At 41.4% G+C, this 26,815-nt stretch overlaps 1 protein-coding gene across 3 annotated transcripts; it reads left to right on the top strand.

The window, feature by feature from the left end:
- Window positions 1-21: 21 nt before the first annotated feature.
- Window positions 22-25,607, top strand: EDEM3 (ER degradation enhancing alpha-mannosidase like protein 3). 3 transcript variants are annotated; one of them, XM_066324667.1, is made up of 21 exons: window positions 22-302; window positions 1,997-2,042; window positions 5,159-5,259; window positions 7,596-7,635; window positions 8,104-8,216; window positions 8,859-9,012; window positions 9,502-9,636; window positions 10,031-10,136; window positions 10,649-10,746; window positions 12,015-12,140; window positions 12,872-12,955; window positions 13,995-14,078; window positions 14,272-14,396; window positions 14,915-15,080; window positions 17,313-17,467; window positions 18,242-18,395; window positions 18,893-19,087; window positions 19,864-20,029; window positions 20,397-20,582; window positions 21,467-21,514; window positions 22,138-25,607. In XM_066324667.1, exons 1-21 carry the CDS (start codon window positions 142-144, stop codon window positions 22,551-22,553), a joined length of 2,859 nt encoding a protein of 952 aa, XP_066180764.1. In that variant the 5' UTR covers window positions 22-141; the 3' UTR covers window positions 22,554-25,607. The 3 variants fall into 3 exon arrangements, with proteins under 3 accessions (XP_066180764.1, XP_066180765.1, XP_066180766.1); XM_066324668.1 differs by lacking the exon at window positions 21,467-21,514 and having other exon boundaries at window positions 23-302; XM_066324669.1 differs by lacking the exons at window positions 22-302; window positions 1,997-2,042; window positions 8,104-8,216 and having other exon boundaries at window positions 5,182-5,259.
- Window positions 25,608-26,815: the final 1,208 nt, after the last annotated feature.

Genomic DNA, 26,815 nt, shown 5'->3' with positions numbered 1-26,815 from the left:
GCGGCGGCGGCGCGAGGCCGTTTCCTTGGCTACGCCCCCGCGGGCGCGCGCGGAGGGGCCGTGCCGGGCCCTTCCTGCCCCGGGAGCCGCGGGAACGGCCATGGGCCCGCAGCGGGACTAGCGGGCACCCGGCCGGCCGCCATGGCCCTCAGCGGAGCTCCGGGCTGCCGCGCCGGGGAGCGGGGGCCCCGCTGGAGGAGGCCCTGGAGGCTCCTGGCCCTCGGCCTGCTCTCCGCCTCCTCCGTGCTGGCGGCCGCCCCGGGCGCCGGGGCCATGAGCAGGGAGGAGAAGCGGCGGCTGGGGTGAGCGCGGGCACGGCCGGAGGGAGGCCGGGAAGGACGGCGGGCCGGGCCCCGCCGTGCCGGGCAGGGGCTGTGCGCTGCCCCGGGGCTGCGGTGGGCTGGGCGGCTGCCGGTGCAGAGCTCGGGGACCGCGTCCCCGGTCCCCCCGAACACCGCAGGGGACAACGGTGGCCGGCCGTGTGGGCGCCCCGTGTGCCGGAGCCTGGCGGGTGTTCTGGGCCGGGTCACCGGCCCTTGGGGACACGCGGCGCCTTGTGCGGTGTGGGGTCGAGCCGTGCGCTGTGTGAGCCTGTAACTCGCTCGGGGCTCGCCTTGGAGGTTTCAGCCGGGGCTTGCGTGCAGCTAGGGGTGAAAGTGATCAAAGGTAAGTCTAAATCCCCACTCGCTTTAATTACGGCCCTGCCTCTGGGAGAGTCATAAAAAAGGTAAATGTTTACGTGTGTTTGCCTAGTTCCTGTATGTAACCTAAACTGCTTCGGTCCCCCGTGCATGTCCATGTAAGAGGCTGATTCTTTTTAGTTTTTAGTTGAAGGGTAAATATTACAACGTATGTGGAAATACACTTTCCTGCATGGAGTAGGATTGTTTTTTTTTTAAACAGATTCGCAATCAAGTGTATTTTGTCTTCATATGTTACTGGGGCAGTTTCATCGTCCTCTTCTCAGCCAGTGGTCAGTTGTAGAGAAAATAATGCAAAATGTCTGCGGAAGAAACTGTGGATACTCTCACAGTTGTTAAGGCTGGAAGAGGCCTTCAAGATCATCAAGTTCAGCTGTCGGGTATAGGTTGATATTTAACTCCAGTGTTTACAGTTACTGGGGTTTTCCATCTTGGGTTCTCAGCATAATTTGTGTGTGCAGTCTTTTATATGCTCTCATCATGAGGCTGCACAAGGAGTTGAAATTTCATTCCCCAATTTGTTTTAAAATTTTTGCCTCGCACTTAAAATCCCATCTGATGCCCCAGGCATGTGCAGGCCACGTCCTGCCATGGTTTGTGGTTTTCTGTAGATGTAAGTTTTAAACAATTTTCTGTGCGCTGCATCACCCAGGAGCTTTGTCTATTTATCTGGGATTTTGCCTGCTGCAGCCTGGGAGGCACCTGGGAAAAGCACCATCCTCTGCTCTTTTGATGCCTTAATGCACTTGATGAGTTAAAACTACTACTTGGATTTCCAAGTCATTGAACTAAATGGGATATTTACAATATAATTGTGGTGTTCTTGGCTCTTTTATGTTTGGTCTTATCAGCAGAGATTGTGAATTATGTTGATGGTAGAAATTAGCATCCTTTTTTTCCTTGCAGGGCTCCTTAGTGAAACAGTTAGGAATGTTCAGAAGTAGTGCTGTATCTAAAGAAACCAGTATTTTAGGGGGGAGTTTTTATATGTAGAAGCATTTCTGTCCTTTCAAACAGATGAAAGAAATGTCAGGGGTTTTTTTAGTGCTTGTTTGCAGGGAGATCCCCAAATAATTTCATGTTAGGTGAAGAAAAGAGTCTTTCCTTTCTGGGGTGGACAAGGGTAGCTGAATCAAGAAAAAATTATTATTCTGTGTTTCACTTATTTGAGTAGAGTATGTTAGTAGAGGACCTGTGCCTGAAATTGAGATTTTAAAGTGTCATACATGTAAGATGGTGTATTAAAGGCCATTAGCAGACAGACCACTAATGCTTTTTCTTTTTTTCTTTTTTAGAAATCAAGTGCTTGAAATGTTTGATCATGCATATAGCAATTATATGGTAAGTCCAATACTTGTTTGATGTTTTTCAGAGGAGTTGTTGCTGACCTGGGGGAGAAAGCAACCTACAGTACATGACATTCTATAGAAATATCTGGGAAGGAGGGGTGAAAACAGAGCTAAAATAAACAAGAGCACCTGCAGAGCCTTTAAAAAGACTTTTACAAATATTACTTTCAGGAGGGTTATGATGGCTTTTAGAGTGTTAACTAAGAATTGCTTGTGGTAACTCTCCTAATCTGTGCCTGATCTTTCCCAAACCAGTTTATCTCATGTCAGGCTATCAAGTATTTGGTTTGAAATTCCAGGAAAAGGAAGCTCGAGAAGAGCTGTCTATAGGCATCAGATTCTGGATTTGTAAGATCACAAATTGATCTTACATATTTGGTAGGTAGAAATGACATTTAATATCTCTTCAGTGGTAAGCCATGGCAGATGCAGTTTGGGTGTTCTTCCACAAACTGCAGGAGAGAAGGGGGATCTGGTGCCATTTCTAGGCTGTGCCCAGGATGTGACTGTCATATGAGCACAGGCCATGCTGGCTGTGGTTTCTTTTGCTCTGACTTGTGATTCCTGTGCCCCTGTTCTGGATCTCTGAGCCATTCCACACACTCTGCTCTGGCTCAGTTTAGAAAAGCTTAAGAGTAAATAGTTACTTGGATTGGAACTTCTCAAGTAATAATTACTTTCAAATATTCTGTAATTAATACACTTCTGAGGAGAAAGTGTAGATGTGATTAAGATAAATAGAAAAGATTAATTCTTACTGGCTTTATAGGGATGTTCTTGCATATTCTTTGTGGCTGTTGCAGAAACCACTCTCGAGTTGCATCAGTTCCTGCAGCACAAACTGCTGTCTTCTGGCAGCATCTTGCCACATGTCCCAGGTTCTGTCTTATGGTTTCAACTTTAATATATAATTCAAGCCTAAAATCTCAAGAGTTAAAACTTTGTACAGCATGGAAGAGATACAGGACTATAGAGTGGACAGAAAGCCGAGCAAGAGGATTTTCAAAGGGGTGCAGTTTCTCCTTTTAACTTAAGCTCTGTAGTTTTGAAACCTTTAGCAGTTCAACGTCAGGGTTTTTGGTCATCATTTTTGTAGTCTGGTTCCATGAAAAACACTTGGCTTGGGTTTCCTCAATGGAAAATATAAGTATTTAGCAAAACTGGATAAAATATTACAAGGATGTATGCTTCAGCTGTTCATTGTGTGATAAATTGGCAACTGGTAGGGGTCTTGCCACATCTGAAGCAAGAAAATTATGTTTGAAGGAGAGAAATAACTTCAGCTATCCTGGAAACTTTGAAGCCAAAAGGATATTTATTTGCCACGTATGCTGAAACACTAAACAAACAGAGAAAAGTGACTTGTTTGTCTAAAGTTGAAGAAAAGATTAGGGTATCAGACTTGATTCTGGCAGCAGGAGAATGAAGTATTTTTGCAGGTGTTTTTGAAACAGCCAGCTGAAAAGTTTTGATTTTCTGTTTCTATTAATACGTATTTTAGACCTCTGTATTTAGAAGACCGAAAATTCATGTTTGATTGGAAGGGAAACTCCCTTGCCTGTTTTTTTTTTCCTTTTTCTTTTTTTAGTTGTTAACAGAAGCTTTGAGAAAAAGCTGCTGTTTTTTTCAGTCCTTCAGCAATATTTGTAATAATGGGAATATTTTTCTTCTTGGCTGTCAGAACATGTGAAAATGTCAGTCACTTGAGGCCAGTAACAAGTTGGGAAATAACTCAATCCAATAGCTGCTTATTCTCTGCTACAGGCAGAGAATAAGTGAACTTTTTTTTTTTCAAAATGCTTCTAGTTCTTTATTTGTAAAGCTAAAAGTTTATTTTTCCAGATTTTTTTATCACTTCTCTTATCCAAAATTTAAGCCGGAGATCTCAGTTTTGACATTGCTTTTGTTGTGTACTACTTTAATCTGTTTTTCTGAATACTTTGCAGAGATATTTAGAAATATCTGAGCTGTATTAAAGTGATCTAGTTTCTGCCTTTTGTAGTTAAACTTGAGGAGAACAAAGAGTCGAGCAAAGACCAAAACAGTCAGGAGGGTGGTATACAGGGAAGCAAACCATCAGTTTCAAAAGAAGTTGTTCTAAGGGCTGTTTATTTATAGAGGAATGTTCCTTTTTTATTTTTATTTCATGCTTGAATACAGATTATTTTTGTACCATATATTTGGAAAGATTTCGAATGTGTTTATTTGCAGTTTCAGTGCAGCAATTGAAGTTTTTTATCCTGCCACGTGTTAGTTCCCTACTAACAGTCAAACTGGGGACCTCAGTACAGCAGCTGGTTTCCTGCTGAAATCAAGAGAGAAGCTCCATCCCAAACCACTTGTGTTGAGCTTCTAAAGGAGACAATTTTGTGTTTGTTGGAGTTAGATATATGTAAGACTTGTCATTGATTGACAGTATATATATATTGTCATTGATGTCAGTGTAACATTTTTATATTAGTGTCAGTTATATTTGTAAAAGGCTCAGTCTTGTTAGGGTGGTTTTTTTGGTGAATGTTATCTTTTATGTCTTGTGTGGTAATTCACCAGTTTTTTGTTTGAACTTCTGAGTTCTTTTACCTGTCCCTGACTGTCACCCTCAGCCAGGTGAGTTCGTTGTGCAGAGTCCAGTGAAGGGCCATCAGGGGGATGGAAAGGCTGGAGCATCTTTCCTGTAAAGAAAAGCTGAGGGAGCTGGGGCTCTTCAGGGAAAAGCTCCAGGGAATTTAACAAGGGAGGCCGTCAAGAAGACAGAGCCAGGCTCTTCTCGGTGGTGCTCAGAGGAAATGGGCACAAACTGAACCACGGGAGGTTTCCCCTGAACATGAGGAAACACTTTTCCACTGTGGAGTTGACCAGGTACTGGCACAGGGTGCCCAGAGAGGCCACGGAGTCTCTCTTCCCTCCTTGGAGATGCTCAGTTGTCTGGACATGGCACTGGGCAGCAGGTCTGGGTCGGCTGTCTGGCAGACAGCTTGGACAAGATGAACTCAGAGGTCCCATCCCTCCTGTGATGGCCATGCAGTTTTTCTGAAATGATTCCTTTGGCATGCTCCCAGGAGTGGCTGTGAGCTCTGTGACTGATGTCTCCTGTTTTGTTCCCCACAGGAGCATGCATATCCAGCTGATGAACTCATGCCTTTAACGTGTCGTGGACGAGTGCGGGGTCAGGAGCCGAGTCGAGGGGACGTGGATGATGCCTTGGGAAAGTTAGTGTCTGAAATGGTCACTGTAAACATCTAGGAACAGAAGTACAATTGGCAGCCCATAAAATTTGTTTGTTCGGTTGATATGGACAGAAACAGACAGAAATTTACACTTTTAAAAAGTATTTTTATTATTATGAAGTTAACTGATGTGAAATTGTACCTGAATTAGAAGGAGAGAATTGACCTGTGAATGAGATCCAAAGATAATTTTTGTAACCATTGTCCAAGTATTTTCCATAGGAAAACCTTTCAAGTGTGGGCTGACATATATTAGTAGTGGAGATTGTAAGGGTTGATGATCAGCTGAACAGAACAATAAACATCCATGATGCTAGCCTAAGAAGTGATATTTAAAGTGCCTTTTTTTTTAAGTAGGAAGTTTTCTGAAAACAAGCAGTCAAATGCTTATCATGTGTATGATAGCCTGAGGCCTTTGCCAAAGTATAAAACATTATTTTGGACATGGAAATGTTTTCTATCCTTTCTTTTAGGAGAGCTGATAGTACAAAATACTAATCCTTTGGCTAGCAAAATGTAGATTTAAGGACTTTTTCTTTCCATGTTAAATGAAATAATCAAAGGCAAAGTTGACCTACTCTAAATGTGTTTGTAATTGATACCTTCGAATACATGCAGTTTATAGATCAAGTTCTTTAATAACAAATAGCTGATTTTTTTTAATATCACTGTTTAATGCCACTAAGCACAGTAGTGTTAAATCAAAGCTGAAACCCTTTTATTAAATACTGCTTCTAATTGTCTCTGTGATATTGAACATGTTATTTTGGCTATGTTTTGTTATGTACAAACGTTCTTTAGTTTAGAGATGTCCACATAATCCTGCTACCTTGGAGGCATCCAAAGATACAGCAGATGAAAAGTGTCAAGAAAATGTATTTTTAATCCTGGTCATGCACTCTTTTAAATGACCTTTTTTAAAAGTAACATACTAGCATTTGAGTAAAAATATCTTTCAGTCCCTTAGATGCACTAAGTTACTCTATGTATGTAGTGTTTCTCTGTATAGAGGCGTTATTCTGTACCTTATAATTAGTTACATTATTATGTAGCAGATTCCTTATCTAATGCTTTTTCTTGCCAGCTGCCTCATCAGTGGTGTTCTCTGCCAGTCTTTGCAATCCCAAAATGACAGGGTGAGGCAGCTGGGTCACTTCTGTTTCCCTGGGGAACTCAGGAGCCTTCCACAGAGATGTGAAATGCATCATTTCCCTCCTGTTGTACAGAAAAAGTTGTGGGTTTGTTAGGCAGCTGCCCATAGTCGTTAGTTAATCTCTGTCTCCTGTAAACCAGCACTCACAGAATGGCCTTATGGCTTTACAAATTAAAGAGAATTATAATAGAAGAACGATTAATTAGAATTGTGGTTGTCACATGTTGCCTACAAGGTGTCAGACATCGGGCACTTACTGAAATCCTTGGTGCGCGCTCTTCAGTAAGCAGTTTTAACTCTTCCAAAGTGTTCAGTTTTAACACCATGTCCTGGGAATTCTATTTATTCTATGTTGTGAGTGTGTCTTAGCATAGGAGCAGTTGTTGGAATGAGACATATTTAAGATACAATTATAGATATAATTCTTGGGATGGGGAAAGGTCCCCTCAGCTTGGGATGCACTGGAACAGCCCTGGAGAAAACCCCTGATCCTCGTTAGGATGTCCTGTTTCAGGAGCTGACTTGATGCTCTCTTTTCATGGCATAATCACAGAATCCCAGCCTGGTTTGGGTTGGAAGGGACCTTAAAGCCCATCCAGTGCCAGCCCCTGCCATGGGGCTGTCCAACCTTCCACTAGCCCTGTCCAGCCTGGCCTTGGACACTGCTAAAATAGGTCTTTATTTTAGAGTAAATAAAGTAGTTCTTTATTTTAAGCCTACCACTTGGAAGTGTTGGAACAGATTCTGGTAGGAGAAATTTAGCTTGGGATGGCTTTTGATCTCAACATTTTTTCCTTTTAAAAAAAACCAAACAAATGAAACAGAGGCTGGAAAAAGACTTAAACTTCTATCTTGGGTTTCTTAATAGATTTGATTGGAGACAAGAAATAAAAATTAAATCTGCTTACCAGAAGTTAGAAAGCTTTGCAGTAAATAAATACATCTATAATCATAGCTTCTTTGTCAACTCCTATTCGGGTCACTAGCAAAGGGGAGAAACTTAAAAACAGATTTTGATACTAAACATGTTGAGTCCAACTAATTTTTTGCAGCTGGTGGTCTGTGAGAATTTACAGAATTTCCCTGGTATCAGTTAATATTAAAAATCACTTAATTCCTACACATACAGATCTATAGTAAATCTGTTTTAAATTTTCTTTCATAGGTTTTCACTGACCTTAATTGATACCTTGGACACTCTTGTGGTAAGTTTAATCTGTTGATAAGCTTTGATAAAACAAAGAGATTGTCTTCTGATGCTCAGACTTATTTTTAGAATTCTTTTTCATGACCGTTGATCTCTGGCTCTGTTTGAAGTGACTTTTGCTTGTGGGAACTTTGAAGTGCTTTGGGGATGGAGTTTGGAGTTGGATGTAATAAAACTACAGCAGTTCCTTAACATTTCATTGATACTTTTTATACTGCCTTTTTTTTTTTTTTTTTTTTTTTTTTTACCCTCTAAAAACAAAAGAGTTTGCTTTCCTTTATAGTCTAAAGCAAGAGGATCAATTAGTGGTGGGCAACTCTTAATAACCACTGATATATTTCTGGGTTTCATTGTATGTGTGTATTTCTTGTGTAACTGTGTGTGCACTGAAATATCCTGTATACAAATACACTGTGACTGCATTAGCTATACTGGAACTGAACACCTGCTCACTGTTGTATTCCAGGTGTTAAATAAAACCAAAGAGTTTGAAGAGGCTGTAAAAAAAGTAATAAAGGATGTTAATTTAGATAATGACATAGTTGTATCAGTCTTTGAAACCAACATAAGAGTCCTTGGGTGAGTAACTTTTGTTTCCAAAACTTCTAAAACTGTGGATTTTAGTCAGTGTCTTTAAGACACCTTTCTATGCTGTTCCACCTATTTGAAACAGTTGGGCCTTTGTCAATTTAAACCTGAGAGAGGTTTAAAAAGGCAAAGCAGGACTTGCTGCAGTAGTGCTGGATCCAGCTGCCCCCATTTCACTGCTGTAGTGATTAAAAATCAGCTTTGCTGATTAAGGACCCCATGTGCATGCTGAGGGAGCAGTGGGTTTGCTTCAGAGAAACAGGCTTGCAAATGGCTCTGTTCAATACTTGATTTACCAGATTTTGATACTTGGGATCATGGATTGTTTCAGCTTGGAAGGGACTTCTGGGGCTCAATGCAGGATCAGAACATGGAAATTTTAAATTATTATCTGCCATTTTGGAGGTCTTGGTTGCTATTCCTGTCTAATATTGATCAATCAATGATTCCAATGATAAGCAAGAAGAATTGCTTCAAAATACTGGTAGCTAACCTTGATTATAATGGGGATTGCGTCTGGAGTCTAAAAACCAGGGCCAGAGTTATGTACATGTCATCTAAATTGTACAGAGTTGTCCTTGCTGTTCAGATGAACATACCTTTTGAGATGTGGATGATTTCTCTTGTGTTTAGAGGTCTCCTAGGTGGGCACTCGGTGGCAATTATGCTGAAAGAAAAAGGTGAATATATGCAGTGGTACAATGGTGAACTCCTGCACATGGCAAAGGAACTGGGCTACAAGCTTTTACCTGCTTTTAACACCACTAGTGGTCTCCCTTATCCAAGAGTAAGTTCTGTTTCTGTAATGCAGGATTACAGCTGTAATCAAGAGTTCTGTTGTTTTGATTTTATATCTGTTTCCAGAATAATTTCTGAATTTATTAAGTGGACAGAAAATTGAAAGCTGATAAATTGCAGGTACTCTCAGGAGCCAGGAATAGTGGGATATTTACAAAACTAAATTTCCAGGAGCATTTGTGATGTTCTGCCTGATTTCTTGCTAAAAAAAAAATTGCACAGATTAGATTTTTAGAGTATGTTTTCTTATTCAAATGTCTAGTGAACCAGGCAACAGGTTCTTGTTTGGGAGGGTTGGGATTTAGAGTATTTGTGGATAGCTCTTTGTGCATTCCTAAGTTGGCAGAGCAAAACCAAAGGGATCTGTTTTTTCTTGTCTTTAGAAAGAGCATAGATGATATACTTGCTATACAATTATAGGAGTGTAAATTCTTTCAGCTAGGAAAAATAAAGATAATTAATCTCTGGTTTTCTCTAGGTTAACTTAAAATTTGGAGTAAGACATCCAGAAGCACGAACAGGAACAGAAACTGACACCTGTACAGCTTGTGCTGGTACCTTGATCCTTGAGTTTGCAGCTTTAAGTAGATTCACAGGAACATCTATATTTGAGGTTTGCTTTCGACGATACTTTTTGGTTTTTCTTAGGTTTTCAGCATTCCATTTACATTTTGTAATTTTGGAAAAACAGTTCATGAACTGGATATCTTAGCTGTGCTACACAAAAACATTTGTATATGCTGACATTTGTAGTGTTTGTGGGCTTTCTTCTAAGGTTTGATTTTTTTTTTTTTAAATATTTTTTTAAATCACAGGAAATAATTTTGGATGCAAGTAGTTAAGAGTAATACAGAAGTAAACAAGATAAATATTCTAAAGATTAAAAGGAATTCTGAAATTGTTAGACATGAAGCATCCTGTTCTTATCCTAGCATCTTAATTGAAATATCCAAAAGGCTCCCAGAGATTGGTGTCTGTGTTTCCCTGACTCCCTGCTGTTGTTGCAGGAATATGCCCGGAAGGCTCTGGATTTCATCTGGGAGAAGAGGCAGCGCAGCAGCAACTTAGTGGGGGTCACCATTAACATCCACACTGGAGACTGGGTCCGCAAAGGTGGGGCCTGGGCCACGGGCAGGGAGCTCTCACACACCCCCAGTGTGCTCACCTGCACTCCTGGAACATATCAATGGCACAGGCACTGGAAAACCTGCTGCCTCAAAGCCTGGCTCTGCTCTGAGAGAGCAAAGCCCCCTCTCGTAGAGAAACTGGTTTTATTCATGGCAAAGTGTTCCTCTCTAACACCGAGAGGGAAATGCCTTGGGGGTGAATTTTCAGAGACTTTGCTATAAATACATAGGGAAAATATAAATAGGATGGGAGACGTGATGTCCTGTGAAATAAGTGTCTCCATATTATTATAAGTTTGTCCATATTGTTATGTGCACTGGTAGTGCAAAGCCTTTGGCATAGACACACAGTATTGTGTCTCTGCTTCCATCTGTGCCTTAATTCCAGTGAAAGAAGGCTTTTCCTTTCACTGGAAGAGCCTTCAAAATCCAAGTAGGAAAATGTGGAAAATATCCATGTCACTCCTTATAGTAAACCCACCTTTTTATTTTCTCTAGATAGTGGAGTTGGAGCAGGAATAGATTCATACTATGAATATTTATTAAAAGCCTATGTCTTGCTGGGAGATGACAGTTTCCTGGAAAGATTTAACACGGTAAGTTAACACCTTGCTCAGGTTTGTGCCTTCTGCAATACAAATTTCAGAGTAATTGTGTTGTCAGCTGTTAGACTGAGAAGGGATCTTTAGCAGAATTTCTGTGACTTCTGCTGTGTTTAGTGCCAGCTCTTTTTAGTGAGGGTTTTTGTTAATCTTGGGTGATTTGCTGTCACCTGAGCAGTTATTTTAACCCTATCCAGTAAAAATCAGAACCTTCTAGGCCTTTATCCACATTTCCAGTATTGAAGAAGCTGTATTTCAGACCATGTGGGAGAGTGCAATGCTGCAAATTTTTCTGTAATAGAACATAAGGGCCTTTTCTTCCAACCCATTGTACATTTCATTCTGTCCTGGAGCAACAAAAAAATCCAAGTGTGGATCTTTCTTTGCACTGCAGATCCTCAGGCCCAGGATACATTAAAGTATACAAGTTGAAAACCACACTTTGATTTTTTTTCTTTTTAATTCATAAATTACTGAGCAACTTGGTCAGCATCGTGATTCTTTCATAAAAGCATTATTTCTTTTGAAAATAGCAATAGCCATTAAAAACATCTTAGATAATAAAATGATTTTATATCATATAGCATGATTTTTTTAATTAGAAGTGGAATAATTCCATATTTAAAGCCTGTTGTATCACTTCAGGTGTAATGATTTCATGGCACTAAGGGGCAGTACCTCCAGTGTTACATTTTCCTTAAGCTACATCTATTAAGTGTTTCCTGTCAGTTTGGCTCATGTGCTCAGCATTGCACCTTCTGAAAACAAAGTTTGGGATTGGAAGTCAGCAATGTGGCAAGTGACCTTGTAAGTTAAAAGTTCTTCTAAGCCATTTGGTCCAGCTGCTTTGTTTGGGTTTTTAAACCTCCTTTTCCTCCTGAGATCCATATGCTTTGGAATTCTGTCGTTCAGAGAAAGTAATTTCAGCTTTCTTTAGAGTGTGCTTTAAAATCCAGCCAAAACAAGTGTGCCTTAACTGTGATAGTTCCTGGTTTATCACATGGCTGCTGGATATACTTTTGTGCATGTGTATTCCTTGGAAATGTGGTAAGTTTTGCAAGTGTAATACTCTGGAGCTTTCCAGTATTTACTACACTTGGTTTTAGTTTGCAAAACTAGAGATGAGTGGCACTGCCAAATGTAGTAACGGTTGGGAATGCAGTACTGGCTTTTCCATTCAAACACTGTGTCAGTCTGGTGAGCCATCTCTTTTGGGAAATTAATTGATACACAAAACTCCTGCTTTTCCTGATGTTTGGCAGCACTATGATGCCATAATGAGATACATCAGCCAGCCACCTCTTCTCCTTGATGTTCACATTCATAAACCAATGCTAAATGCTCGGACCTGGATGGATTCTCTGCTTGCTTTCTTCCCTGGATTGCAGGTAAGGTATAAAACCCAGGTAAAGATGGTTTTAATAACAAGGAAATGATTAACTGGGTTGGATATATGATTTTCAAGCCAGGCTTAGTAATTTGATTTTGAGAAATACTGAGGGGACATCCCTGGATGTGTCCAAGCCCAGGCTGATCAGGACTTGGAGGAGCCTGGGAAAAGTGGAAGGTGGCACTGGATGAGCTTTAAGGTTCCTTCCAGCCCAAACCATTCTGGGATTCCAGGATTTCTGTACTTGGTCTTCCAGTCATTTCAGTGTTATGATGCAATGAAATGTTAATGTGCTAAGTTAATCTGCTTTTCTGTTGAGTATCAGGAAAAGTATATTCATGCAATTTGCTTCCTTCACAAAAAGTACTCATGACAATATCATACTCATGAAAACTCATATTGTGAAAATACTCCAATTAAGCTGCTTTATTACTAGTAACTGATTTTCTAGTTTGTGTGCCATTGACATCTTTAAGATAAACTAAATCACATTTTCACCCCAGTTCTCTGTAAATGTCAGAGATCCTTCTTCTACATAGGCAGTAATGATAATGAGTTCCCTGATTTTGCTTAAAAAACTTGGAAGGAGTATCTGTGACTTACTGTAATTATTAATCCCTATCAATGTATGTACTCTGTAGCTTTACATGAGCTCATTGTGAGTGTTTTTAACCTTGAATAGTATTCCTGTGCTTGGTGAACTAGTGTTGCTTTTATTTTTAATTTTAGGTGTTGAAGGGTGATATTAGACCTGCTATTGAAACACATGAGATGCTGTATCAGGTTATAAAAAAGCATAACTTTCTTCCAGAGGTAAGGTAGTAGTAATTTTGTAAATCAAAAATTTTGTAAATCAAAAATTTGTGGGTTTTTTTTTTTCTATATCAAAAATTTGTATTTTTGATTGTGTAAACTGATTCTTACCTCAAATTGAGCAGTCACAGATGCCCATTTGAAAACTCAGCAGGTATTAAAATCTAAGCCTCATTTCCACAACATTCTTATTCTGATTTGCAGTTCTGCATGTCTGACAGCTTAGAGAATGTTCTGAAATTCAGTATAATGTCTTTGAAAGTCAGCACACAAACTTAACTGCAGATGCTGCAAGTCTTTGAGCAAGTCCATTGTGCTCAGAAAAGCGTGTTTACCTGCTGAACTGTGTCTTTAATCTGTGATGACCCAGATTATTTTGGAAAGCTTCTGAGTCCAGGTTTAATTTTGACTTTCCTCTAGTGTAAGCTTATTTCTGTCAGAGAACATTTTAACATCACATTCACCTAGTGTGGTTACTGAGAGCAAAGAATGCTAAGCAGTGGGATGATTTTTTTTTTAGTGCTTTTAAAATGGTGTGATTTGGCTCTTTATGGGTTTTTTGGTTGGGGTATTTTTTTTGTGTGTTTTGTACTTAGGAAGGAAATTTTAAAAGGTCAGGTAGTTGTATTTAAGCCAACAGGCCATCCCCTGAGCAAAGATTTAGTTTAAACCTTAGTATGAAATAGTAAATATATGACAGAAGTGGCTTTTCCCAATGCACATTTAGAGTGACTAGATAGACTAGGAAATTTTTAGGTATCTGACTTCTAGCCTGTGGTATTAATTTAGAAACAGCTGCTTAACCATCTGTCAGTGTGCAGTGACACTTGACTGCACTGGAGGTGTCAGGTGGTAGGTATGTTTGCAAAAATGGTGTTTATCAAAGCTAGGCTGCTTATACATAGTTATAAGAGTTAATATAGTTAACATAAGAGTCAAACATAGAATTCAAACATAGAATTGAAACACAGAATTCAAATAAACCTGTGTTTGGTTTGCATTCCTGCATTTATTTTTGCCTGTTCTTTTTCATCCTCAGGCATTCACAACAGACTTCAGAGTTCACTGGGCTCAGCATCCTCTGAGGCCTGAATTTGCTGAAAGCACCTACTTCTTGTATAAGGTACTGTCACATTCATTCTTCTCACCTTTGAGCACTTTTTCTTGCACCTATAATTTTTTTAATTGTTTTATTTCAAGACGGAACTGAGTAGCACATCTCTAGTTTAACTTCGCCACTGGAGCCTAAATTATATCCAATTTAGGATATAAACAAGATGTAATTGTTATAAATTTTTTTTGGTTTTGTTTCTTAGGCTACAGGAGACCCTTACTACCTAGAAGTAGGAAAAACCCTCATTGAAAACTTGAACAAGTATGCCAGAGTTCCCTGTGGGTTTGCTGCAATGAAGGATGTTCGTACAGGAAGTCATGAAGACAGGTAAAGTTTGCACAATTATTCTTTAAAATATAAAAATACAGAAAAAATCAAATTGCCCTATGTAATTGAATTGATATTTGATGAGTTGTCTGTCTTTGGTCTGATAACCAAGTCTTAAATGACCTGTTTGTAATTGTATTGAACTGTAAGTGCATTGAAACAATCTGTAAACTGTTTCAGTAGGGTTATAGTGTGCTCTATAGGAATATTTTTAGTTTAATAACCTTTCATTTTTCTGAGAGCAATAGATGAATGATGTTGAGACTAAATATACTTCAAATCTGCAAGTTTGTCAGGAGGTTTAGTTGTTTTTTCTATAATCCTCTCTTGTACTGAATGTGCTGAATCATTTCCTTCCAAACACAGCAGCTCCTTCCAAGTGGAAGGAATGCTAATGGAATTATGTCCAGCAGTAATAGTTATGAAGTCTTCAGAGATGCAGCACTAGGAATATTTCATTTACTGATGTTCTAGAAATGAGGAGATCTCCCTAAAGGACATCCCCTTTTTCTCCACAGGATGGACTCATTCTTCTTGGCCGAGATGTTTAAATATCTGTACCTGCTGTTTGCTGATAAGGAGGACATGATTTTTGACATTGAAGATTATATCTTCACGACAGAAGCTCATCTGTTGCCACTCTGGCTCTCCACCACAAACCAAACCATCTCGAAAAAAAATACAGTATGTAACAGCTCCAGTCTAAATCAGCTTCTGTGGTACACTTCCTTTTTTTGAAGGGAAAAGGGAAATAAAATCAGGAAAGATCATAGTTGGAGGAAGTGCATCAGTTTGAACACGTTGTTTAATAAGCACAGTTTCATCATATTAATAGTCACAAGAGTAGGAATATTGACTGGATCCTGCACTGCTGAACCTTGAGGTAAAAGAAAGGAATTATTAGCAAGATTTAAAAAGACCATTGATCCCCACTTCTGTGTGAATTGGAAGATAACACAGTAGGATATTTTTGTCCCCATTTTTTTTTTTTATTTTTTATTTTTTTCTAAAACCTAAGTTTTTTCTTGTTTGTTTTAGCACATAAACAATTTTTGAGAGGTTTTTTGAAATACCTGGGGAGTTAATTTGACAAGATACCGCTGCAGACAGATTTGGGATGTTTAATCACTTTAGTCTATACAGTAGGCACCTATTGCATAAATATGAGAACACTTGTGGGTTTATCAATTACTTAACCTTTTCAAATAACCTGGAGTAATACAGCTGTGCCGGGAAGCATCATAAATCCTCACTTTTCTTTTTAATTTTGTGGCCAGTAAGGTGACATAATTTATCTGTAAGGCAGTAAGAAAAAGGAAGAAGATAAAATGGTGTGTGAGACATCAAGGACACAAATTCCCTTATTTGTGCCTCTGTTTTTAACATTTTTAAGAGTTTTGCAATAATGCCTGGATCAGAGGAAAAGGCTTATACTGTGTGTCAAGCAGTGAATTCTGGAAAATCATCCTGTGGGATGGACTTCAGCATTAAGCAGTGACAAATTTTTAGTTATTTGATTTTAATGTCGAAGGCTGGTTATGTTTTAGTGGGTCATGGGTTTGGTGTTAAATGTTCCTTCAGGGTGGGAATCCTACACCCTCTCTGAAATGTTCTTTCCCTCAGAATTTATCTTTCCTCTTTGAGTTTTGGAAACAGAGGCTGTTTTCTGAACTGAGCAAGAAGTTTTCTGCAGGTTGGAAGGAGCATTTTCTGTTATGTTTGTTCCAAATATGGGAATTTAATACATTTGAAGACAAGCTGGGTTCCCACAGCTGGTGCTGTGTTAAGTGCTGGCCTAACTTGGTTTGTTCTCCTGAGAACTGCAAATGTTAATGAAAGGCCAATAGAGAGGATAGAATAAATTACTCAAATGCAGTTTTTTAAGCTCTTTGAGTCGAAGCTGCAAATGGGCATAATCCAAGTAAGAAAAACCCATTGAAAATGGTGTCTGGTGGCTGAAAGGCTGGGATGTCGGGGTGTTCCTCTTTTATGGAATTTTATCTGAACAGATGGAATGTGTAAATGATTTTTAACATAAATACAGTGCTGTTGAAGCAAACTGTGAGAGACATACTTGGTACTATCAACCCAACATCCTGTTTGTATTTGCTCTCATAAACATGGAAGGTCATGTCTTAGTAACAGTCCTTTAGGTTTGGGTTTTAGGGAGTCTTTGAATACTTGATTTTTCATTGGCCAATATGTTGCAAACAGGAGGGGTGAGTCTTTTCAGGTAGATAAATACTACATTAATTTTTATGGGTTATAAAATGAGCATGCCAGTTATCTGTAACCAGGTATTTGCTAAGCTAAGGGCATGCTAAATGTGGCTCCAAACCACCAGATGTGTTCCACATGGTTTCACATGTTACAAACCAGCAATTTGTGCAGATGTTCACTCTGCCATCTTTCCTGAAAATAGAAATTGTTTGAATTATATAGAGATTCATCCTTGCTCATCCAGACTTGCAAGTCTTTGTGGCTCCTGAGGAGGAGAATCTTTTGTTCACATGAAAAGATGTACCATTTTTAGTAAGAATGACCTAAAGCCTGCAGCTGGTCACTTGCTATAGAGACAATATCAGGTGAAATCAAAACTACTCCCTTTACTTGTCCAGCACATAAAATACAGGGCACTGGCTTTGTCATGAGCAGGCTTTTCTGTGCCAGCAGAGGATTAGCTGTTTCTGGGGAAAAAAAATAAATCTAGAAGCTGTATATAAATTTAGTAAATTACAAATTAGAATAGGTGTTATATTTGTCTGTCCAAGGGGTTGCAGTGCACTGGCTCCCCCCATTGCACTCAGCTGCCACATGTCCCCAGAACACAGATTACTTAAGTTAGACTTATCTATTGATATTCTTTATGTAAAAATATAACCTGCATTTGTTTTTACTCGGTATCTTTCATTTCAGAGCACAGAGTACACAGAGCTGGATGACAGCAACTTTGACTGGACCTGTCCCAACACCCAGATCCTCTTCCCAAATGACCCCATGTTTGCCCAGAGCATCCGTGAGCCTCTGAAGAACGTGGTGGATAAGAGCTGTCCCCGGGGCCTCTCCAGAGCGTAAGATGGACATGGCTTCTCTTGTTCTTAGCATAGCACTGAGTGGGACAGGCTCTGCTCTGCAGAGAAGGAGAAGCATGAGGTGTGCTGGAGCTGGCACTCCTTTTGGGATGGGCCAAAGGAATGATTCATGGTCGCAGGAAAAATCACTTTGGATTTTTCTGGCATCCCCACCAAGACTTAGTTTGTTTCCAGCTGGAATTAGGAATCAGCAGGTCTTTGAAAGCAAAAGGAGCTGAGTGAGCTGCATACCTCAGCTGCAGCTCCCACTTGGGGTATTGCAGGAAGTGTGTCTTTCTGATCTGTAAAATATCTGCAGTCTCCTGGACTGAATTCTGAAAGTCTTCTTTGTAGCAAGGAAACTCTGCTACCACACATAACTGCACCTGTTTTGAAGAATTCAGGGCAGTGTTAAGGCTGGTTTGTCCTCCTGACCACGTCTTCTATATTTGTATTTCATGAATGAAACTGAGTTGCAACTGTATGGGGCAAACTGGGTTTGGTCAGTGTTGTAATAATGCAGACCATTTGCAAATGAGAGAGAATATGTGGCAGTTTTGTTATCAGTACTGGGGGGGAGGTTTTGCACTATAAAATTATTGATAATATAGACAACCTTAAAAAAAAGATAACTTGATTGAGAAGTTGCATTCCACTGAAGCTTGCACTCAGTGTACCAAGAATTGCAATCTTGTGATGACAGGGATAACACTAGAGTTCTGTTTCAAGGATAACCTGGTTTTTAAAACTTTGATCTCTGATGTCTTTTGGCAGAGAAGAGAGTTTGGGAAGTGGACCAAAACCACCGTTGAGAGCCAGAGATTTCATGGCCAGTAATCCTGAGCACTTGGAGATCCTGAAGAAGATGGGAGTCAGTTTGATCCATCTGAAAGATGGACGAGTGCAATTAGTGCAGCACGCAGTGCAAGTAAGATGACCTGGCAGGATTTTCTTTTTTAGAGCTCTCAGCAAAGTTCTCCTAGCAATGATACCTGACACCTGGAGCTTTAGGAGGGACAGCCAGCCTGTGGAAGGAGGCACATGAGCTGAATATTGTAGCTATATTTATCAGACTGATGCTTGTTAATATTTTGCCTCAGCAACACTTCTAACTAGTCTTCCACTAAATTAGGTAGAGGCTGCTCACGTTGAAGTGATGTAGCCAACAGCATCTTGGCTGAAAATACTGCTTTCAGTGTGAGATACTTCCATCTCTTTATGAGGTCTATATATTTGTGTGTTTTCAGTCTCCTGAGTGGGGCAGGGGCTAAACATTTTGTGCAAGGATGCATGAGTGGAAGTGAGCATCCACCCTGTGTGTTAGTCTTCGTAGCAGCGGTCCAGGCAAACAGAGCTTCAGTTTCTTTTCCCTCAAGTTCCTCAAACATTTAAGCTAAAATTGTTTATTGATTCTTTTCTCTGCAGGCAGCAAGTTCCCTAGATGCTGAGGATGGCCTACGGTTCATGCAGGAAATGATTGAACTCTCCAGCCAGCAGCAGAAGGAGCAGCAGCTCCCTCCTCGTGCTGTGCAGATTGTTTCCCACCCCTTCTTTGGCAGGGTGGTCTTGACTGCTGGGCCAGCACAGTTTGGGATGGACTTGTCCAAACACAAAGCAGGGGTATGTGAGATGTGGGTGTGTCTGTTCCCTTCCCTGTTGCACAAGCCTCAGTTTACAGTAGTGCTGCTGTTTGAGGGCATCCAGCTGATCCTCCGGGTGGATCCTCCAGTTAATTACAGTGGTTAAAACAGCAGGGCCCAGAGGTGACAATGACAGCAGTGACACTTGTGGGGATGGGTGGCTTATCTGTGCTCTGCCCCTGAGTCATCAGCCGTGGTTTAGGATTAAACACATGCACACCATGAGTTGCAAAGCAAACTTATCCAGTCTGCAGTGCACAGCTAAGGAGATGGTGATTTAGGGGAAGTCTCCCTCCCATGTCATCCAGGAGCTGGCAGAAGCTTTTTAGAGTTAGAGCAAGTTGTTCTAACCAAAGCTTCTCTAGAAGGCTCTGGGTAGATGGAAGAGGGCAATACCACAGAGGCAGAGGTCCCTGTGGGAAGCAGTAGGAGAACCCACATTGCAGCCCCAAAGAGGAGTTCCAGACTAGCAGTTCACAGGAGGAAAATTTCCAGAGACAACTCTTCCCAGGTGTAGACAAGCCACACTGATTATGAGAATTAGGTTTTTATTCAGTCATTCTTTGCTTCTGGAACTCCAGTTCCAGGGCACACATTGTCTGCACTGACAAAAGACAATACTAAATGCATTAGAGTAGCTGAAGGAATAAAAATACTTGGGAATCTTTCACAAGCGTGACCATAGTGTTCTAATTCTCTCTTTATTTTTGGTTGGTTTTTTTTGTTGTTTTTTTTTTGTTTTTTTTTTTCAAACAGACAAGAGGATTTGTTGCAACCATTAAGCCATATAATGGATGCTCAGAGATCACTAACCCTGAGGCAGTGAAAGAAAAAATTGCCTTGATGCAGAGAGGCCAGTGCATGTTTGCTGAAAAGGCACGAAACATTCAGAAAGCTGGAGCAATAGGAGGCATTGTCATTGGTAAATACAATTCCAAGTCCTTAATTTGTGTAAATGTAACCTAATTTTACAGATTTGAAGATACGGGAGAGCTGACAAGCTTTAAGCTGAGAAGCACAGCGGTTGTGCTCTCAGAAGATGAAGAGATGTTTGGGGTTTGTCTGGTTCTGTGCAGACACAGGTTGGGATGGGGGATTGTCAGGGCTTTTGCAGATCAAAAAGTGTTACTTTAAGGACTGCAGGGTGCTGTCAGTACTAAGTGCTGAGGAAGAATCGGGATAGAAACAAAAACACCAGGTTGGGGGTGAAGTGACTGGGCAGGGGAGGCTGCTCCAAGTTCAGCTGATCTAACGGGAAGTTTGCCCTTCTTCTGGTGTGCTTTGCCTAGATGACAACGAGGGCAGCAGCAGTGACACAGCCCCTCTCTTCCAAATGGCTGGGGATGGCAAGAACACAGATGACATCACCATTCCCATGCTCTTCCTCTTCAACAAGGAAGGGAACATCATCCTGGATGCCATCCGGGAGTATGAGGCTGTGGAGGTGCTCCTTTCTGATAAAGCAAAAGACAGAGGTAAGGTTAGAGGGGAATTCTGTAAATCCAGCTCCCATCTGTGCCATGGCACACTGGGAAATGGACAGGAATGATTTAAGGTTAGAGGTGAATTCTGTAAATCCAGCTCCCATCTGTGCCATGGCACACTGGGAAATGGACAGGAATGATTTGTGCTGTAGCCCACAGGTGCTGTGGTTTTCTGTTTGACACTGAAAATAGTTTTTTATTAAGCAAGCCATTATCTGAGAGAGATCATTGATACCCACATAGATCATATTCTATGAGGTAACATCCAGAAATGCTGTTCCTAAATGTCACTTTGGCTTATGAGAAAATGCAGCCTTCTGCATTCCTTTTGAACCCTTTTTGTCATCAGCTGCTTTGAAGTAGCATCAGGAACAGCGTGTTTCCAGTGCCCTACATTGGGAACATCTCTCCCTCACCAAGGTCCCCAGTGACATTCCTGGGACCCAAAAGGAGAGACAAGTGCTAGAACTATTTTGCTTATCTAAGGAGAAGTGGTTAACATGAGAAATAAGGCTGCTGACCTCAGATGTTTTGTGGGTGTTCTTGTATAATGCAAGAAAATTGCAAGCTAATACACTCCCAGTTGAAATGTTTGAATGCAGCAGAAAAATCCAGGTTTTCCTCTTGTAAGCTTTCCTTGTAGCACTGCTGTGTTCAAGAACTGTAGGTAAGAACAAGTATCTCTAGAAAATCAGCCTATTTGCAGAGGGGATATGCCATATTTTCTTGTTTATTCCCAACTTACAAATCCCTCCTGTTTATAACTGTGCTAAGTGCTCTGACAAAATGCTAAATACAAGTTAGCTCTGCCTTTGAGAGTTTGTAATCCATATCTGCTTCTTCCCCCCTCCTCGTGCTTCCGTTTGGAATCCCAGCAACAATCTTTAAAGGTAAAATGATTCCAAACTACATTATTGATAGCAGTAAGTATCCCATGTCAACAGTGGCATGTGCAGTTAAATTCCCTAAAAATCCTGAAGTATCAGTGTCCTGCTTATAGCCATGAGCATCAAACCCAGAGGAATCTGCATGACTCCATTGGGCACTTGCTGGGAGCTAACTGGGACATGGGAGATGTGTGTTACTTGCTTTGAGTGGGGAGGCCCTGGCTCTCTCAAATACACAGTTCAATAAACGTGGGCACTTCTGTCCAACTCCATGTGCTCAGATGTGGGATCCTGGTGGAGCTGGGAGTGCCTTGAAATCCAGCATTAAAGTTCAGTGCACGCAATGGATGTTTGCTTAAGGCTGAAGGAGGGTAACTGCCACTGACCCATAAGTCACTCTTGAAGTTTGAGGAACCAAAATGAGCCTCAATATATTGTTTGCCCTCAGTAAAATGTGTTTAAAAGGCTTCCCTCCTATCCCTCTATAAAATATATTCCTCAGTACCATTAATTTTTCCTATCACTGGAAAGTCTGCTCTTCCTTGAAGAAATAAGGCCAAGGGAAGTGACCTTGATTTTGGAATACATAATAAAACGTTGCATTCCTGCAGTTGTTTTAACTTTTTTTTTTTTTTCCTTTTTTTCCTTCCCTTTCAAAGACTTGGAAATTGAGAATATGGACCAGAAATCATCTGAAAATGATTCACACAAACCAACTTCTGAGGAAGCTCCTTCAGAATCTCAGGATGCTGGAGCAGTCAGTGAGGAGCCCGAAGGAGGAGGAGGAGGAGAAAGCTCTGCCGTTGGTGACCCTGATCCTTTGTCCCCTGCCAGCACAGACAGTGCCAGTGTTTCTATGGCAGATCCAGATCCCCACACCCCTGGACCCACAGAGGCCAGTGCTCCAGAGCCAGCTTGTACAGCAGGGGACAGCCAGCCTCAGGAACAAAACACCCAGACAGAGGCCAACTCTAAAGCTCACTGGGATAGTAAAGTCCAGCCTATGGAATCCATATTAGCAGACTGGAATGAAGATATAGAAGCATTTGAAATGATGGAAAAGGATGAGCTATGACTTGTAATAGTAACTTATTTGTTAATAAACAAATGGAGACCTCTTTGGGTAGAAGTGAGGCCCTGATATCCAAGAAAACATATTCAGTATTGGGATGAGCAGCCAGGTGTCACCTGGAAAACCACATAGAATTCCAGCACAGGCTCTTTGTATGTTTTAATTTTTCCTGTTTAAAAATGGGAACGTGCAATCAAAGCATTTGTGTGGCCCCTGGCTGGTGCTGTTCCCCAGGCAGGGACGAGCCTGACTCGTGCCTTCCAGGCTCCCAGGGGCCTCCTGGGGCTCTGCTGAGCAGGAGCTGAGCAGGGTGGGCTCACAGGCCATGGAATGGTTCTTGAGGGGGCACCCAGCCCTCCCCAGCTGAAAGCCTTCCTTCCAGCAGCAGAGGAATTGTTTCCAGGTGTTGGCACAGCTGGAAGCAGTCTGGCTTTGTCTGACATATCACAGGGCTGCTCATCACGCCTGACCACGAGGAACCACACAGGGAACTGGGAGTTCCCTTCCTGCTCTGCTTCCAGCTGGAGGAGTTGTACAAACCAAAGGCAGAGTGTGAGCAGGGCCCATCGGTGGGGCCACCAGGAAAAGGTGTGGAAGCTCCTGCTGGAGGCTCAGGGGAAGCAGACAAGGCAGGTGTTGAGTCCCAGGTGTTTCCCCTGGCCCCCCAGGTGGGAAAACTCCAGTCTGCCCCAAAATCTGAAACGGTCTCTGAAAGGACACAGCTCCCTCAGCTGTAACAAAACCTTTTTCTCCAAGTTTGACTTCCAACAGCTCGACTTCATTGTTCTTTTTATATACAACTGGTGTATGTGGTGTTTCAGGCAGGGAGGCCAGGGCCAGTGGGGAAGGGCAACAATTCTGGCTGTTGGGTCCATAGTTCAGAGTCCAGGGGTGTTATTCCAGGCTCTGGAGTTTGTTACAGGTAAGTGGGAGTCTGAATTCGTTATCCCCATTATATTTAAGTTAAAATGGGGAAGTTTAAATAACATAGAGGCATTTTGACTGTGTCCAAAGAAACTGCCAAAAACTAATTAACTTGATTTATATAAACTGCTTTTAGTGAATTGTGGTTAAAAAAAAATGGTTTTATATTAAAGACTAAATGAACACTGCCTATATGCTGCACCAGGCTAAAAATGCAGGTTTATGTTCATCATTGCAATGGAGTAAATAAACAGGAAGCCCCATTCTGGACTGCACCTTTGATTTAGCTGGTGAAATTACACGTGCTGAATATGCAACTGTTAATTAGCACAGCCATACTCTGTATTTATACTCTGTACAGTGAGCAGAACAATCCCAGGCAATGTTGAATCCATGTACTCAGCCACACTTGCTTTCAAAAGTCTCAGAATGCACAGGCACCTTTTGAGAGCATGGCAGTCCATCTAAATATCATCCAGAACTTTAAATCACCAGGGTGGGAGGGAATTTGAGGAGGAATAGTGAGTAAGTGTCCTTTGAAAGAAATTAGCTCTTCAATTCCCTTCGCACAATTAACTGTCTGGAGGTCTGGACTTGAAGCAGCTGGGGGTTTTCAGCTGGGAATGATTTATTGATGGGTTTTTGCTACGTGAGTTCATAGAAAGCATTTGACCACGGGAGCCTTGTAAGTGTCCTTGGTTCCTTGGAGCCCTGGGAGCACAAGGACATGGCCAAGTGCAGGATCAAACCATGAGGTGCAGATCAAATGTTTTCACTCAGAGAATTCCGCTGATCTGTCAGTGCTCAGTGCCACAAAAGGAGCATCTTTGTTCCCGTGCTTTTTGACATGGACATCATCATCTTGGTAGCTCTTTTAGTGGAAATAGAGTTATTTTTATATCCTAGAGCCTCTGGTCATTACTATCTCAATATAGCAGCTAAAGGTTTTCTTTTTTTTTTACTTGCAGATTTAGGTGTAGATGTCAGAATTTATTAAAAGGTTAACTTTCCTTGCCATCACCAGCTCATTTTCAGTAACTGCTTTCTCCCCCTGTTAGTAGAGCAGCAGGCATGACCTTTCAGGGATCCCAGAACTCCACAGGGATTTAGGGGGCAGCATTTTGGTGGTGGCCTACCTCAGATAACTGTTGCGTCCTTCCTTTTGGAGTGCTTTTTGTTTCATTGAGTTCTGCTTCACCTTTGAAACCATCACAGGAGCCATAACTTTGTTTACAGAACTGAATCAGGCAAGGGTGACCTTTTGGGAAAGAGGATTAAATTGGGGGAACAGTTTTATTCAGGTTATTTTCACTTTGTGTTTCCTTATGAGGACAGAGGCTTTAGTTTAACCTGTTCATATCATTCTGGAAAGAATTCAGTTTTCTGTTACTATCATCTTAAAAAGAATGTATTCATCAAAAAGTAAAACCCTTTTGGAAAGGGGAGAGAGTTTTCTTCCCAAATGTTTGGAAGTCTGCTCCCTGCATCTGGAATACTGCTCCTAGATCATTAATCAGGAATCACCCTTTGTGTATAGCATTGTACATTTCTTTGTATGGTATTGAACACTGAAAAATTCAGGAATCACAGCTGCAACTAGCACTTACTCCATGCCATGTAATTCAGATCAGTCAATTATTTTCTCATCTTAGAGGAATCTTCTTAATTGTTTACATTTATTATTTTTAATGAAGTTTGAGAATGAGCCCAGCTCTGGTTCTTTTCCTCCTGCCAGTGTCCCTGAGTAGGCACCAATGAGTGTGAGTTGAGAGGTGAAAAACAGGACATCTTATGCAACAGGCGTCAGTCAGAACATAAAAAACAAACCATTCTGTGAATGAAAACTGTATGTTCAGATTTTATAAGATTTTTGGTTTGTTGTTGTTGGTTTTTTTTTAGCCAGACCAATTTACAGCCGTATATTTTCTTATGGAAGATGCCTAATACCAGGTGCTGTAACACTATTGTTGGGTTTAACTCTCTGGTGGTAAGTCTACACAATGTTTCTAAGGGCAACTATGTACTGTGATGTAAAAGTCTGGGCTAAAATGTACATAATCCGTGTACATAATTGTGTACTTGATTATAACTGCTGATTGTAAAGATTTAATAAAATGTAAATATTCTGGTCAAGCTGTGCTGCACTGAGGCTCGTTTCTGCATTGCTGCTGGCTCTCAGGGCAGTCACACCAGCCCTTCACTGGCAGCCTTGGTGAGCAGGTTCACGGCTGCCACCCTGGAGAGACCTGGAGTTTTTCCCTGGAAAGTTGGCTGAACCCAGAGGTGTTGGAATAACCCAAACATCACCTTTTCAGTCTAGAACTGGCATGGGACAGGCTCTCAGCAAGCAGATCTAATGGGACTACTTCAACCTCTCCTCCATGACTTGGGTGTTACTGGTTTATTTTTAAAATCCAGAATCCAGACCCTCAAAAGTTCATTTTGATTGCTGCACCTGTTTTATTTAGAACGAAAAAAGCAGGTCTCACTTGGGCCTGATGAGGTGAGTCTTGGAGGGGTGTACCCCTCATCCTTCCTCTACTATGAGCTCTCCTCTACCACCTCTATTCCTGTAAACTTCATCTCTCCAGAAGTGAGGATTAAAAACATTAGGATTAAGATGCAGGAGCCCTTAATTCAAGTCCTTGTTCAAGTGCTGAACAGTGTTTATGATATGAAGTAGAAACCATCGCCAGCCTTGCTCGGGAAGTGCTGAATTCCTTCAGCCTCCTGTGTTCTGGGAACACCAGCACTTGGGGACTGGAGTATTTTGGAGCAAAGGCCCTTTCTGCCTCCTTCGAGGAACAAGGGCCACTCTACAAGTGTCCTGCCCCCAGTTCGGGTGCTGCCTGTGCAGGCAGAGGGATCTGACTGCTTCAAAGGCAGAAATAAAACACAGAATTGACAGCCAGGGTGGGCTGTGCCCCTCCCTGTACTTCTTTTTTAACAAGAAATCAGGACTAGTGAGGTGTTTACTTTGGGGTCTGAAGGGATTCCTGCCGCTCCTCTGGGATGCTCCTTGCATGGATGGATGCCTGAAGGACAAGGGAGCCATGGTGGCACCAAATCCTCACCCCCTCCTATTAAAACTGTGTTTATTAATTTATGCCAGGGGTTGTCTTGAGGGCCTGTTGCTCAATTGTCACATTTCCATTTTCCATGTGGGTCACCCAAAGGTGTGAGTGACACCCTTCACCCAAAGGACTTGAGCTGCTCTGGCTGAAATTCAGCCACCCCGCTGCTCATCCCATCAGTCACATTGCCTCAAAGGTGCTGTGGCAAGACTTCCACTTTCTCCCAAAGTGCTCCATGAAAAGGTAACGTTAATAAATGTTTCCAGC

Source organism: Sylvia atricapilla, chromosome 9 (assembly GCF_009819655.1).
Source record: "Sylvia atricapilla isolate bSylAtr1 chromosome 9, bSylAtr1.pri, whole genome shotgun sequence".
Classification (NCBI taxonomy): Eukaryota; Metazoa; Chordata; class Aves; order Passeriformes; family Sylviidae; genus Sylvia; species Sylvia atricapilla.
This window is presented reverse-complemented; position numbering and strand designations above follow the sequence as displayed.